The sequence below is a fragment of the Gallus gallus genome, chromosome 24 (genome assembly GCF_016699485.2).
Source record: "Gallus gallus isolate bGalGal1 chromosome 24, bGalGal1.mat.broiler.GRCg7b, whole genome shotgun sequence".
In the NCBI taxonomy this organism is placed as follows: Eukaryota; Metazoa; Chordata; class Aves; order Galliformes; family Phasianidae; genus Gallus; species Gallus gallus.
This window is the reverse complement of record NC_052555.1, coordinates 4,523,302-4,537,663: the sequence shown is the minus strand read 5'-3', so window position 1 is coordinate 4,537,663 and position 14,362 is coordinate 4,523,302. Positions and strand designations below refer to the sequence as shown.

Below are 14,362 nucleotides of genomic sequence, written 5' to 3'. Positions count from 1 at the left end.
TCCTTTTATTTTATTTTTAAATAATGGAGCTCCTGGAATAATCAGCGGACGTTAAGAGATGTTGCTTTGTGTCTCTCAGCAGCCCTCTGTACAGCATCCTAAGGACAATCTTATTTGCTGGTTTGGCAACCAGGGCTGCCCCGTGTTTCCTCGCTGCCCCTCAGTGACAACCCAGACAAATGCAACTTATACCATGGAAATGTCTGGGGGATGCTCTGTGCCATGGGGTGGGATGGGAGTGCTGTGTTGGTCCGGGGGTGTCACTGAGTTAAGACACATTTCCAGCAGAAATGAGGGGAAAAAGAGTTACGATCGTGGAAATACAGCTTCCAGCTGGAAAACGCTTGAGGTAGAGATTCTCCAGCCAGAAAGACACCAGGGGCCGGCATTTAACTGGTGAGGATTTCATCTCCTCCTTGAGGCTCTTTGTGTAAGGATGGAGACCTCCGAGTGGTTTTGAACAAATTAATTGAACCATCATTCAGCAAGCAATGGGAAAAATGTGTTTTCGGCAGCGAATCAAGTTATTTTTTCAGCTGGTTCCATTTGAAATTCCTTTTGGGAAATAGAAGTGCGGGCAGCCTTAGTGGTGGTGGTGATGAGTAAGCAGTGAGATGACAGCTTCCCCAGCGATGTGGTTGCAGAAAGCACCACAGCAGTGCTCCTTCAGTGGGGAAATGCCCACTCCGAGGGTGATGCTGAGCACAGGTGGATGTGCCTCGATCAAGTGAAGCTTCTTTCCCTGGGAAATATGGGCTAAGAATTGGGCAACCCAAGCATGCGCCAGGGCAGTTTCCCTAGGCTTTGGCTACAGCCACACTTGCCGTCTTTCACACCTGGTTTAAGGCTGAAATATCTTTGCTGTCTCTTGCCTGTTTCTAAATTCAGACCCGTTTGTCTCGCTGAGCTTTCCCCATTCAGCTGCTGGGCCAGATGGGACTCTACAGCAGCATTTATTTCTCTAGTCAACATGCAAAGAGGTCTTTTGTAACTGCCTCAGTCCCGAATTTGCATTGTTTAGCAGCAGAAGGACGGAAACATCACCATCTCGGGCCCTTCCATCCAGTCTCTGTGGAGCAGATTATATTTCTCTTATTACCGTTCTTTTGGTGACTGTAAGCTAACTGGCACCACGGTGCCTAATGAGTGCGTTCAGCGCTGAAAAGCGGAGCTTGGCTCCTTTGATGCGCTCAGTTTTTGGCCACCTGAATGGCACTGATATAGACTTGATAAGAAGGGTCTTGGCACCAAGGTTTTGCAAGGACAAGGAGGCAGTGCTGAGGGCTCAGCATTGGTAAATGTCTTCAAATCACTGTTTGACCCCAGACAGAATTAAGATTGAACGCACAGAGCACCGTTGGTGTGAGATCCCCCCAGTGCGCTCCCAGCCTCGTGCAGCAATAGGAACTGGGAAATCTCAGCGTCTTTTACTGTGTGGAATCACAGTAAAACATAATTGTCCCATAAAGAAGCCATTCTTATTTTCATTTGAAAACAGAAGCTTTGTGCAATCCTGGATTTCCTCGGGAGGAAAACCTGTCTCGGTGGTGCCAGCGCTCCCGGTGGATGCGGTGCGCGGTCGGCGGTCTGTACCCCTCTATGGGCTTTGTGTCTTGACGTGGGGAGTGCTTTGTGCCACAGTCCTCATCTCGAAATGAGTGCCCCCTCCCAGATACACGCACTGCAACCAACACTTTGGGTACGAACCCGCTCACTTCTGGGCAATTTTTCACCTCGAGTCCAGCTGCCGCCGTGATTGACATAAAGCCATTCTATAAATAAAGTCTTTCTCTCGTCTCATAAAGACTTTGTGGTTTAGTTTGCTTTCAAGGTCAAGATCAGACCTTTCTAAATAAACACATATCAAAGGATCATTAGCAAAGCAGCACTGTTAAATTGAGATATTAACTTCTGTCAACTGTGTGTTTCTTTTTTGTTCTGTAACTCATGACTGCAGTAGGTTTTTATTATTTTGGCCCTAGGCGGTAGCATCTGGCTTCTGTAGAGACTGTAAAAATTAAAAAGCAACACAAATCATTGCGAGAGAAAAGCAGTAAATTCAATGATAAGAATTTAAAATTAAAATGTTTCAGTGCTTTTATATTCCGCAAAACATGAAACGAATGAGTTCTGTGCCTGTTGCAATAAAGCTACCACCGCTAATAGTCACTTGATGTTGGTTGGGTTTTTTTCTCCTCCCGTGTAATAATTCTTGGTAGAGCGATCGCAGAAAAGTATAATAAAGAGGTAAACTGAGGAGGAGGATGAAGGGCGGCAGGGGAGGGAGAGGTGCTGCTGTAGGCTTTCCCAATGGGGAATAAAGGACTGAGAAGTGGGGGTTGTGCTGTCCCAAGGTGCCCCGGTGCCCAGCACAGACACGGGGCGATGCTGGACCCCATGGGCATGGGGTGGGAGCCCTGGCATGGTTTCCACGCGGGCTGCTGGCCGTGGCACGCAGCGAGGCGCGGGGCCTTTTGTCTCCCCCAGCCCTGTGAACTTCGCCAGCCAAAAGAGAGGTGAGAAGCGGATCCGGTCATTTTGCCTCACTAAAGGAGAATGAGAGCAAGTGTGAAGATTAGGGACGGAGAGGTCGAGCGAGGAGGGTGTGACTAATGCGCCGGGTCATTCAGATATGGGACCACATTGTTCCCCTGTCCAGATGGCCCTCGGAATAAATCACCTCCGGCGGGCGCGAGCTTCCCGGGCAGCAGCGTTTGTTCGGCGCTCACCGACTGCAGAGCGGCACCGACAAAGACGTCACCCGCGCAGCCGCTGCCCGCTTTGCTTTTTGTGCCATCCCTCTGCATTTGGGGAACCCTTCTCTTCCTCCTCTTTGGGCACTCCCTCCCTCCCAGGCTTTGGGCTCAGCCTGCGGTGCCCGTTTTGCCCAGCCCTGTGTGTGCGAGCCGACAATCCCTGCGGCTCCCTTCTGGCTCAGGGGTGTTCTGTGATACCATGAAATTCACGTTGGTGCTTCACCTTTCTATTTGCAATATCCTTTCATCCATTCACTTACAATATCCTATACATGTGCTCTTAAATATTTGAGCTTCTCCGGGTCTGATAAACCAGTGCTGGTTAAAAGAAGAGAGAGTGTGTGCATGTGCCCAAGTAAAGCAGCATCCCCATCCTCCATGCCAGGGCATCCCTCTCTGCCACCCAACCTGGAGGGAAGCGGGCGGCACAGGAGGCGGCTGCCTGTGCTGCTTTGTAAGAATGAATTTCCTGCAGTCAGTTAAACTTGGGAAGAAAGCTGTAGTATCTGTGAGTAAATAATAATAATCAAACAAATACCCCCTTGAGAGAGTTTCCCTTCCATAAAGATGTTAATTAGCATGAAAGCTCAGTTGCGGAGTCCAGAGGCAGCAGTTGAAACTGGGATGATTTGGTGATTCCAGCACAAAATGAGTGTCTCATTTCTTTTTCTGCATGGGTTTTCCCCTCTCCGTCTGTGGGGCAGCCAGGTGGACATCTCGTTTCCATTTCCAGGATGGCAATGCCTTTGTTTCCTGCTGAAGGGCTGTGGGGAGGGCATGATGGGTTTGCTAAGGGCTGGTGCAGCATCCTACACAGCGCGTGTATCTGTGTGTGCAGTGCATTCTGTATGTAGGAAGTGGTTTCCAGGACAGAGCTGTCATCGTGGGGCTTTTCTGTATGAGCTTTCTTTGGTGCTGCCAAATGCTAATGCCGTTTTTCCTTTCATAATCAGCAAAAGGGATACCGAAACTAGGTTAATCGCCTTACACCAGTAGCTCATGTCTGACACTGTGGTGGGGCAAAGCACAATCTCAGTGCACCGCTGCCTTGGCCAGCAACGTGCATGTCTGCCTCACCTTCCCCTCTTCTCCTCCTCCTCCTCATCCCAACAGGATGTGCACTGCAGTGTCCCCTCCTCCAACACATCCCTGGAGATCCCACTGCCTAAGAATTCTTAAGTACGTGCCCTCTGCTCTGATAGCTTTCAGTCCTGTCCTTTGATGTTGTTCTGAGAAGTGGTTGATCATTAGGAAATATCATTGAATGTTAGAAAAAAATTCAGAAAGAGCACTCAGGCACTGGCACAGCTGCCCAGGGAAGCGGGGGAGTTACCATCCCTGGAGATGTTCAGGAGATGTGGAGATGTTGCACCTGGGAACATGTGTGCATGGTGGAGGTGGGTTGGAGTTGGACTTGGTGATCTTAGAGCTCTTTTCCAACCTTAATGATTCTGTGATTTTATGATCACTTGTCCACCTCACTTCCCCTAGGACATCCGCTCTTGGCCAACATGAGTCAAGGCCTATTGGGGATGAAGGATACCCATGGCACCCTGATACCAAGGCTGATATTTCCCCCAATAGCCCTGCTTCCATGCAGTCAAACTCCAGTGTTCCCTGCATTGTCCAGCAGCTGATGGCTGTGAAGGAGCCATTGACACAGTGACAAAAAAATTCCAAACATCTCTGAAATCTAATCTTGCAAGACCCAACAATCCCTGGACTCTTGTTTGGCGTACCAAGAATTTTTTGGAGCCTTCCACTTGTCTCTTAGCGATTGCAACAACAATTTTTTTGCATGCCTCTATTGCATGTACATAGTTTAGGAGTTTCAATATGAGGACTGAGTTTTGTTGGAGGCACTGAGCGGGTGGGATTGGTGTGCATGCTGTGTGTTTGTGTGCACGTGCACGTATATAAATGCATCTTTTAGATGCGTAGCTCACAGCTCATGCTGATGTCACTGTGCTGATGCTGTTCAATGTAGGATTTATTGGGGCTGGCTGTGGGGATGCTCCACAATCATGGGAGTGCTGGAGGTGTTACCATGAAGGCAGCAGGCAACGCCTGGCCCTGTTGGTAGCCCTCACTGTACGTTTGCACCCTAAAGCCCCTTGCTGTGCCAGAGCCTTTGATTAAAGGTTTATAATGCTATTAATTATTGCGGTGATGGACAGACAGAATGGCCAAGCACCAGAAGCAATAAAAACACAATGGGTGTTTCATACCTAGGGTGTATCAGGATTTTGGTTCCGCAGTCCTGGTGCCTTCTCCAGGTGCTCAGAAGCGCCCAGGGTTCATTGGGTTGGCACCATCCTGCACCCAGGTCCCAGTGCTGGGGCTATAGGAGCTGGAGGCGAGGGCTGGGACGGAGCGGCCGCATCTCTTGCACACGCACACACACGCAGAGGGGAAAACTTGAAGTCAAACGTCTCAAAGTCAGATCCCTTTTTAGTATGAATTTGCTGTATCTCATTCTGAGCACTAATTCCAATTTAATTGCAAGTGGCCTGAAGCCTCTTCAATAGGAGTAACAAATGGTTTGATTTTGTAAACTTCATCAGACTGCATTTTAAATGCGACACACTAGCCCGGCTCGAATGCCAATGAAGCACTGAAGTAGCTCTCTGTTTACTAATTATCCGTTTTTACTTCAAGCCACGCTGGCTGGCTTGTCTGATTAAATCGGATTTGTGGGATAGAGAACAGCTAGCAGAGTTTTCTCTATAGTAAACGAGATTGAAACTATGGACCGCCTGGCTGCACACTGTAAATTATATTTCCTTTTAAAGGGGACGTGTCTCTTTTATTTCTTCGGCGTACCTCCTGCATGTTAAACTTTGTGGTACGGAAATGCACCGGGCGCCTTTTAAAGATGAGAGGAGAAACAAACCCACGTTCCTTGCCATATGCCTGCATGTCTCCGAGCGAATTTCATTTTCATTCCTTCTAGCGTGGAGTCGGGGCCGGGAGCAGCGTTGCGTCTGATGCATTCCTCACCTGAAGTTGAAAAGGGAAGAGGAGTCCCTGAGTGATGGGAAACGCATCTCCCCTGCCTTTAAATACGCAGGGAGAATCACTTGTTTGGGAGCCTGCAAAGCGAAGCGTGGATATCCACGCGCACAGCTGCGCTCTCAGGGCTTTTCCTCCCTCGAGCAAGCATCAATCCTGCAAAAATCACATCTCCCATCACCTGTTATTTAAGCCTGCCTCGCACAGAGCGGGCGGCGCTCTCTTCCAAATAGTTAATGCTGCATCCAGAATCTCATCTACATGGCAGCCTGTCGCTCCTGCCTTGGAAACCCGCAGCACTGCTACACGCGGTATTAATTGTTTACTGCTGCAGGCTGGAGGCAAACAGCACATCGGCTCTTAGAGGAGAAAAAAGGGAAGATGGGAGAAGGTGGCTATTGAATGCGGCGTAATAGGGCTGTGCTTAAACCTCCACTGTTGCTAAGACTTTAATTCCACAAGCTTGACCTATTCTGCCCTCTCTCCTGGTATCTATCTTTGTGCCTAGAGCTTTTTTTATTTTAATTTGCTTTTGAATGTCCTACAAAATTAATGGTATACTTTTTGCCATTGTGCGGTGTACAGTACAGGGAAGGCCCCGTGGTGTTTGCTGATAGCCGCGTTTCCCTGGAAATGAATGGTCACCGCACTTTCTGTTCCATATTCACCCCCTTTTAATTGTTGACAGTAAAAAGCGTTTAAATGCTGCTTAATTTGTAATCATCTTCCCGAAAAAAAGGAGAGAAACCATTAAAACGTCAGCGAAATGAATAAATCCGTCTCCCTCTTTTTGTGCCTACGTGGCGGCGGCGGTGTTTATTTATCGGGGGTGATTTTTCTTTCAATGGCCGCGCATTGAAACGTCCCCACGGCTCCAAAGCCAACGGGGTGCCGCCGTGGGGAGGTGGGGCTTTTCCAGCATCACCCCTTCTTCTCCTGCCAGCAGGTCCTTCCTTGCCAGCTGTGCTTTCGGAGATGGGTATGGTTGAGTGGTGGGCTCTGCTTGCGCATCCCTCTTGGAGGTCCCCGGAGCGGTGGGACGGTCCCCGTGTGCTGTGTGATGGCGCAGTGCGTGGTGGCTGCGGAGCTGCGTTGCTGTGTCACCAGGCTGCAAACCCCACATGTCCCCCATCCCAGCCCAGTTGGGGATGCGGGCTGCAGCTTGTCCCCCGCCACTCATCCCCATCCCTGTCTCCTTGTCCTTGGCCACCCGTCCTCATCCGTGTCACCTTACCGTTGGCCACCCATCCCCATCCAACCATCCCCAGCCCTACGGCCACGTCCCGCTGGACAGCGGGCCTCCCCGGCTCCCCGCACAAGGCAGCTCCTCTCCAGCACGGCGGCCCAACATAGCCCAATTTTTCAAGCGGGGGCCAATTAGTTTCACAAATGAGGGCCCTATGGTGCCAGGGAGGATTTGTTCCGGGCCTGCGCACTGGCCCGGCCGCATTGTCCTGCCCCCACCCCCGCAGGAGCCCATTGTCCCCGGCCCCAGCGGGGCTGCTCCCGGCGGATTGATGGGGGCTGGCGTCCCGCCGGCCGGGGCCCCCGCGGCACAGCTGGCCACGGCACAGGGGCTCGGCCCCGCCGACCTCTGACCCGTCCTGCTGTCACCGTGAGAGCGCGGCCGGGCTGCATACCGTGCAGGATTTGCTCTGCACCACCCGCTCGGGCGGGCTTTGTGTCTCCCGGGCTCTTGGGAGAGTTTTGTGTGCAGCTGTGAGCGAGCGCGCGTCCCCCGGATAAATCCGCGGGGAGGGAAGGCAGCAGCATCGCCACCGGGGCCACCTCGCTGCTGTGTGGTTTTATTTCCATTTTGCTCATTTCTTTTCACGTTCTCGGCGTCGCTCGCTTGCGCGGTGCACACCTCACCGAGGGGATGGCCAGCATCGAGCCAACTCAGTGCGCACAAGGGCGTGCAGAACCTGCCCATGGAGGAGCATCCAATGGCCGGTGCACGTTCACTCGTGCTCCTTGAGCTGTGCAGGATCTCTGCACTACTTGTGGCGCCTGTTGCCACCAGCACAGAGCAGGGACCCATCCCCTGCGCTCAGCGGGGTGATGCTGCAGGCAGGGATCCATCCGCAGCACTGCAGGTGCCAGGAGCTGACGGTGCCCAGAGCTCCCCCCAGCACCCCCGTGTGCAGTGGCTTTGGTCCTCACCACCCCTCAGGTTAATTTTGGCACTGCAAGGAGCAGCCCTCCCATTCTCCACTGTTTCTTAAAGGTTGTGTGTCTTTGCTGGTTACCTTGAACATCTTGCTGCTGCTAATGAATTGCTAATACAATTTTCTAGATAATTTTATTTCCATAGTCCTCACATTTTAATGTCTCCAAAAAGCTAGCATTTATTTGCTTAATCTCCCAGTGTAATACAATTTGCACTGACTCATAGGTTCTGAACAATCATCTATGCATAAACTAAAACAAATTGTTTAATAACACAAAGGTCTTATACTTTTATTGACTGTGTGTAAGTATCTCTATCTTTGTGTTGGTGTTTCTTTTTCGTGTACTCTTCTGTTGATGCAGCCAATTTTGTAATTGTGCGTGTGGCTCATAGGATTAAGCTTCTGGTGTATTACCACTGAGGGTCACAAGCAGTGCTGGGGATGTGCATGTGGTCCTCCTGTGTTCAGCCCACTGCTACCCAGAGCAGCTTTGCATGGTGCTCAGGTATCCAACTGTCTTTTCTTTGGGTCCTGTTTCCAGCTGGCATTAGGGGCTCTGTCTCATACAGGTGCATGCAACCACCCGTCAGAACACGGGGAATTACCCAAGCAGGTGCTTTGCATTTAGGTTGGGGGTGTGGAGATGCAAGCCTGCAAGGGATTTCCAGCTGCACCCAATGCAATAAAATCCCCCTGCTCTCATCTTGCACTTCTCCTCCATATTGAAGGGCTGCAATTGCTGCAGTCCCAGTGCCAGCCCTGCTGCTGCCCCCTAGGAGTGAGGGCTGTGGGTCTCTGCCCTGTGCTGAAGTTCTTCCCATCCAGGGATGCTCTGCGTGTGGCTGAGCACACCAGGTGCATGGGACGGGTGCAGAAAGCTGGCTGCTGTCTGTAACAGGAGAACTGGAGGCTGTGAGTGGTCACTGGGGCTTGCAGTCCTTTTTGCCAGGACCACCCCTGGGAGACCCCCAGGCACTGCCTCACTTCTCTGTCTCCTCTCTTGCAGGTACAGACATGGCTGTCTTCTGCCTGCTCTGTGGCAAGCGCTTCCAGACACAGACCGCCTTGCAGCAGCACATGGAGGTGCACGCCGGGGTGCGCAGCTACATCTGCAGTGAGTGCAACCGCACCTTCCCCAGCCACACTGCCCTCAAGAGGCACCTGCGCTCCCACACAGGTACAGCCGAGGCCACTGAGGCGGTCCTGCACGTTGGGCTGGGGGTTCCCAGCGCTGCCTGTGTCCAAGGAGCCCCCATTTGGGTTCTGAGCTCTGAGCTGAGCCATGGGTGGAGCTGGAGGAGCGTTTTCTGCTGGAGCTCCAGCTGCAAGGAGGGTGGGACAGGGCTGTTCCTTGCTAAGCTGCACTTTTTCTTGCTCGTTTTTTAATCTTAAAAATACCGAGGCAACTGTCATCCACAACTGAGGTTGCTTGGATTTAAAAAGAAGAACAAGAAAGCAAGGCGGGGGGAGGTGGGGGGAGAGGAAAGCGCTGTGTGTAATAAGTTGATCCGGTATAATGTGACATGTGACCTTCTTAGGGGATGTGCGATCCTACCCCACTTCATCGGCTTAAATGCAGTAGATGCACATAATCAGCTGGTACTCGGCTCTAATGGGATTACAGCGACCTGGGCTACGTGTATATGGTATTTACATTGCACGCCCACCGAGGTGCTTTTGGGTTAGAGGAGAGCTGGGGTATGAAACCAAGGATTTGGCCGTGGTTACTCGGTGTCCTCAAACCACCTGCCTGACGGTGGCCCTGCCCTCCTGTGCTTTGCTCCTGCTGTGAGTCTCCATGATGTGATTGTGGCTGTGGGGCTGCGGTGTAGGGAAAAGCAGCTCTTGGAACATAAGGACTGCCTCATATTGTGCCAGGAGAGGTTCAGGTTGGATGTTAAGGAAAATTTCTTCTCCCAAGGAGTGCTTGGGCGCTGCCATAGATGCCCATTGAGGTGGTGGGGTCACCATCCCCGGAGGTGTGCAGGAAACATGGAGATGTGGCGCTGAGGGATGTGGTGGGATGGGGTTGGGGATCTTAGTGATCTTTTCCAACCTTAATGATTCTCTGGTTGATCATGTGTGGGAAAGAGGTGTGAGTGCATCTCTTCCAAAGCAGAAAGTGAGAGTTCCCTAGCAGGTTTAGTACCTGAGTATGGTGCGTTTGGGAAAACCAAGCAACACCATAGGACTATCCACCTGCATTTTTTTTTGCTATGAAGAAAGTTCCTGATGAGGGATGGCCTCCCGCGGTCCCCATGTGCTCCTGTCCCCAGGAAGGAGCTGCTGCTCCCTTCACTCATGGCAATGAGGTTGGATGTGGGGCCTCGCAGCACCCAACACGTGCAGCAATGTGGAGAGCCTGGGGAGCTGACCCTCACCCAGCTCAGTGATTAGTGGGATTGTGCCGCTCCACGCAGCACAGAGCTGGCCTGTAATTTGCAGCCCAGCTATGAATCAGAGTGACTGAAATTGCTTTTTGCAGCGGTGGGGAGGCGGGGATGGTTTGCAGGTGGGTGGAGGGAATGCTCTTCTCCCATCTCTTCCCACACCAGTCGCGGGGCTCGGGCTCCAGCAGCAGTGTGATTGCTGGGGGGAGGCAGATGCAGATTGTTTGCATCTCTTTTCCTTCCTCTTTTTAACCAGCTTCCTGCATACACGTGTGCCGGGTGCTCAGGGGCTGGGGCAGCATCACGGGAAGGTGTGCATCACCAGTGCCTGTTTGTCCTGCATCCATGCTCCCAACCAGGAAACCCAGAATCACACAGCGCTTACGATCCCATTAATGCTGAGTGGAGCAGCTATTCATAGCAAGTAATCCAGTGACCTGGGCTGCAGGTCACTCTGCGTGGATTCTGCCCCCCAGCCCCTGATGGTTTATTAGCTCTTGGCTTTAAAAATAAACCAGGATCCTCAGAGCTTTATGAGAAGTTAGTTGTGCTTCGTGGTTATTCTTGGAGTGGGAGCACAATGCTGAGTCCGCAGAGGGCTCGTGACGCGGTGCCCAGCTCTGTACTGTCCTTGCCTGGCAGCATCCCAGAGCTGGGAGAGCACAGCAGGAACTGGAGGGTCTTTTTTTCCACCATGGAGAGGACAAAGGCTGCAGCCCTTGGAGGCATCCCAGTTTTGCCAGCCCCCCTTTCTGCTGTGCTGGGCAGGGTAAGAGAAAGGAGGGGGTGCTGGTGTTGTACAGCAGAGTTACACTGGGGCTTCTCTGCTGCTTATGTGTAATCCAAACCCTTGCACTGATTTCCTCAGTGCCACTGGATCCGTTGCTCTGCCTCCGTGGCACAGGGCACCAGGTAGTGTGGTGCAGAAGCGGGTCACAGGTGCTGGAGGGGATCTAATTAGTCCCCTTTGTCCTGAATTTAATGTTAGGCTCATTAAGGGTTCTGCGAAGTTAATCAGTGTGCCACAAATTGGATTTTAATTTTTTCCCCCCCCGGTTCTGCAGCCAAAGCAGTGCTGCTGTGGGGACGTGGGTCCCATTAGCGTCCCCACATTGGCACTGTGTGTGTATGGAGGGTGTGTGGGTCTGGCCCTGGAGATGCCATATTTAAACTCATTTGCCACATGATCAGGTTGATAATTAAATTCATGCAGATCCTGTCAAACCAGCTCCCGAGTTTAACACTTCACTTAAAGTACCAGGGTGCTATAAAGAAGCAGCAGGAGGAAAAAAAAATCACTATTCCCATGGGTGACTGAGGCTAAACAAGAGAATCCTTCACCTGGCTTTCATCTCCAGGTGCTCTCTTAACTATTGAGCAAATGGGGATGCTGAAATGGGCAGCTGGCTGTTACATGGTAGAGTGGTTTGGGTTGGAAGGGATCATCCGGTTCCATGGGTGCCTTTGGTTTTAGGAACGAGGAGCCCGATGGAAAATGGAAACAAACACGCAGCATGGTGAAAGATGTGCTGGTTTGGGGCTGTATAATGGGAGGCGTTTGCACCCTGTGGGATTGTTGCTGGCTTGCAGCCGTTTGGAAACAATGCTGTGCACAGAGCAGCAGACCTCTCTGCAGGGCCGGGGAGAGAACAGGCAGAGAGTAAAATATCATTGCAAAGAGGAAGTGAAAGCACAGGCATGTGAGTATATAACTAGAAGGACAATTTATGCCCAGGCACGAGTGCAGTTTGACATGGGGATAATGAAAAAACGTAGGTCATTGTGGATGACTTAAGCCTTCACAGCTGAAGAAAATGTATGAAATGCGAGGAACATTACACGCTTGGCAGCTCTGCACATCTGCAGTAGGACAAGTGAAATACAGTTGGCCATTCTTTACCATAAACTGTGGTTGTAGGATATGCAGCACAGAGAAATTGTAATTACAGTGACAAGACAAATCAGTAATATTTAAATATTCATGAACAAAGTCTTGGACGATCAATCTATCTTTATTGTCCTTGCCTTCACTGCCGTAATAAATAAGTAGCTGGAGCCCTCACCTTTCATTCAAATAATTCTGAGTTTGGTGCTGAGCCCAAGTTCATTTATCAGGGTGCTGAGCAGCGCTGCGGTGCGGGACTGACGCAGGCAGAGGGCTGTGAGTGTGCAGCCTTGAGCTGTGCCCCTGCGCCGCTCCCCACGTGCCCGCCATGGGGCTGACCCATATGTGCTTGCAGGCGACCACCCCTATGAATGCGAGTTCTGCGGCAGCTGCTTCCGGGACGAGAGCACGCTGAAGGGCCACAAGCGCATCCACACCGGGGAGAAGCCCTACGAATGCAACGGCTGCGGCAAGAAGTTCAGCCTGAAGCACCAGCTGGAGACCCACTACCGCGTGCACACGGGTAGGTGCCGGGCAGCGAGGCGGCTGCAGCGCCAGGGCTGGCTGCTGGGGAGAAGGGATCGTTGAATGCGTCAGCGTGGAGCTATTGTAAATAGCGGATCAATAGTTAGATCACTTTTGCTGTTCATTACTTCATTATTCGCTGTGTCTGTGCACAGAGCAAGTATCGATATTGGGCACGCTGGGCAGTTAATTACTGTGCTTGAGCGAGGCCCCGCAACCTTGCACAGTGCTGAAAGCCCGTGCCGTGCTGACCCTATCCCACTGCCCTGGTTCCCGCAGGTGAGAAGCCCTTTGAGTGCAAGCTGTGCCACCAGCGCTCCCGGGATTACTCGGCCATGATCAAACACCTTCGGACCCACAACGGCGCTTCCCCATACCAGTGCACCATCTGCCTGGAGTACTGCCCTAGCCTCTCCACCATGCAGAAGCACATGAAGGGCCACAAGCCAGAGGAGATCCCCACCGACTGGAGGATAGAGAAGACCTATCTCTACCTCTGCTACGTCTGAGGGACATGGAGGGGACGCGGGGCTGAGTCGTGGAGGACTGGGCAAAAAAAAAAAATGCATCGTCCATGGCCTTTTGTTTCCATTTTTCGTTTGTTGCTGGAAGGATCCCTCACTGGGTTGAGGATGGGGAGGTGCGGGCACGTGGTGCTCACTGTGCTCACAGCGTGGGGGTCACATGCTGGGAATGCCTGGGGGCTGCGATCCGCCCTTTCCCACCCATGGCCCCTTCCCCTCCCCAGCCCCTTGGCACTCTATGGGGTGCACATCCCCTGACCCCACTCCCTTCACCACCGCCAACCAGCAGCCATCCCACCCCGTGCAGGTGGCACTGGGTTGATTGTGTGCGAGCAGCATAGTTTGTGCCTCACCCCGACATCGTGCGTGTGAGCAGCGATTTGGGAATGCTTTAATTTCATTTTTCTCCTTTCTATCCCCATCAGTGACCCCTTTGGAGGAGCTGTTGTGGACCCCTCTGGGCGAGGCGGTGACCCTTGGGCTCAGCCCCACGTTGAGTGGGAGATCAGCACCCCGCAGGTGGGACAGCAGCCGGGGCTGCGCTCACCCATTGGGCCCTACTGGGGGTTGTTGTGGGGTGCTGCCGGAGCTCCCACGGCTTTGACAGAAATCTGGAGCAAAAACCTCTGGTTTGCAGGGGCTGCGTGAGGCCGCGATCCTCCTCCTGACCAAAGACCTTTCTATGCATTTCTTTTTCCTTTTCTTCTTATTCGGGAGGGGAAGACGAAGCCTTCAGCAGGAGGATGAAGCTGGGGGCTGCGTGCTGCTCCCTGTCCCCATTGGAGCTGCAGCTCCTGTCCCGCAGTGCCCCCGGCCCTGGGTGAGCTGTGGCAATGCTGGGCCAGGAGATTCTCTCTTTTCTTCTTTGTGTTTTCGGGTGCTTGGAATGTGCCAACACTTTTTTTTTTTTGCCCAGCCCTCAACTCCCAAAATCTGCGGTGGAGCGGACGGTAACAAATGGCTTTGCTCTGTTTTGGTTTGGGTGTTGTTGTTATGTTTTTTTTTTCTTTTGCTTTTGGTTTGTTTTTAAAAGTTTTTTGACTCTTTCTGTGTTTAGCACATTTTACTTGAAATTACCTCGTTTTTTTGTGACCTCATG

The 14,362-nt window shown here is 52.0% G+C and overlaps 1 protein-coding gene across 2 annotated transcripts in view; it reads left to right on the top strand.

The window, feature by feature from the left end:
* Positions 1 to 14,307, top strand: part of ZBTB32 (zinc finger and BTB domain containing 32) — a 72,512-nt gene extending 58,205 nt beyond the window's left edge. For both annotated transcript variants that reach the window (NM_001321488.2, XM_025143185.3), the window contains exons 5-7: positions 8,946 to 9,116; positions 12,570 to 12,737; positions 13,019 to 14,307. In NM_001321488.2, the coding sequence (NP_001308417.1) occupies positions 8,946 to 9,116; positions 12,570 to 12,737; positions 13,019 to 13,248 (569 nt within the window). In that variant the 3' untranslated portion in view covers positions 13,249 to 14,307. The remainder of the gene's footprint in view (positions 1 to 8,945; positions 9,117 to 12,569; positions 12,738 to 13,018) is intronic.
* The last annotated feature ends 55 nt before the right edge of the window (positions 14,308 to 14,362 follow it).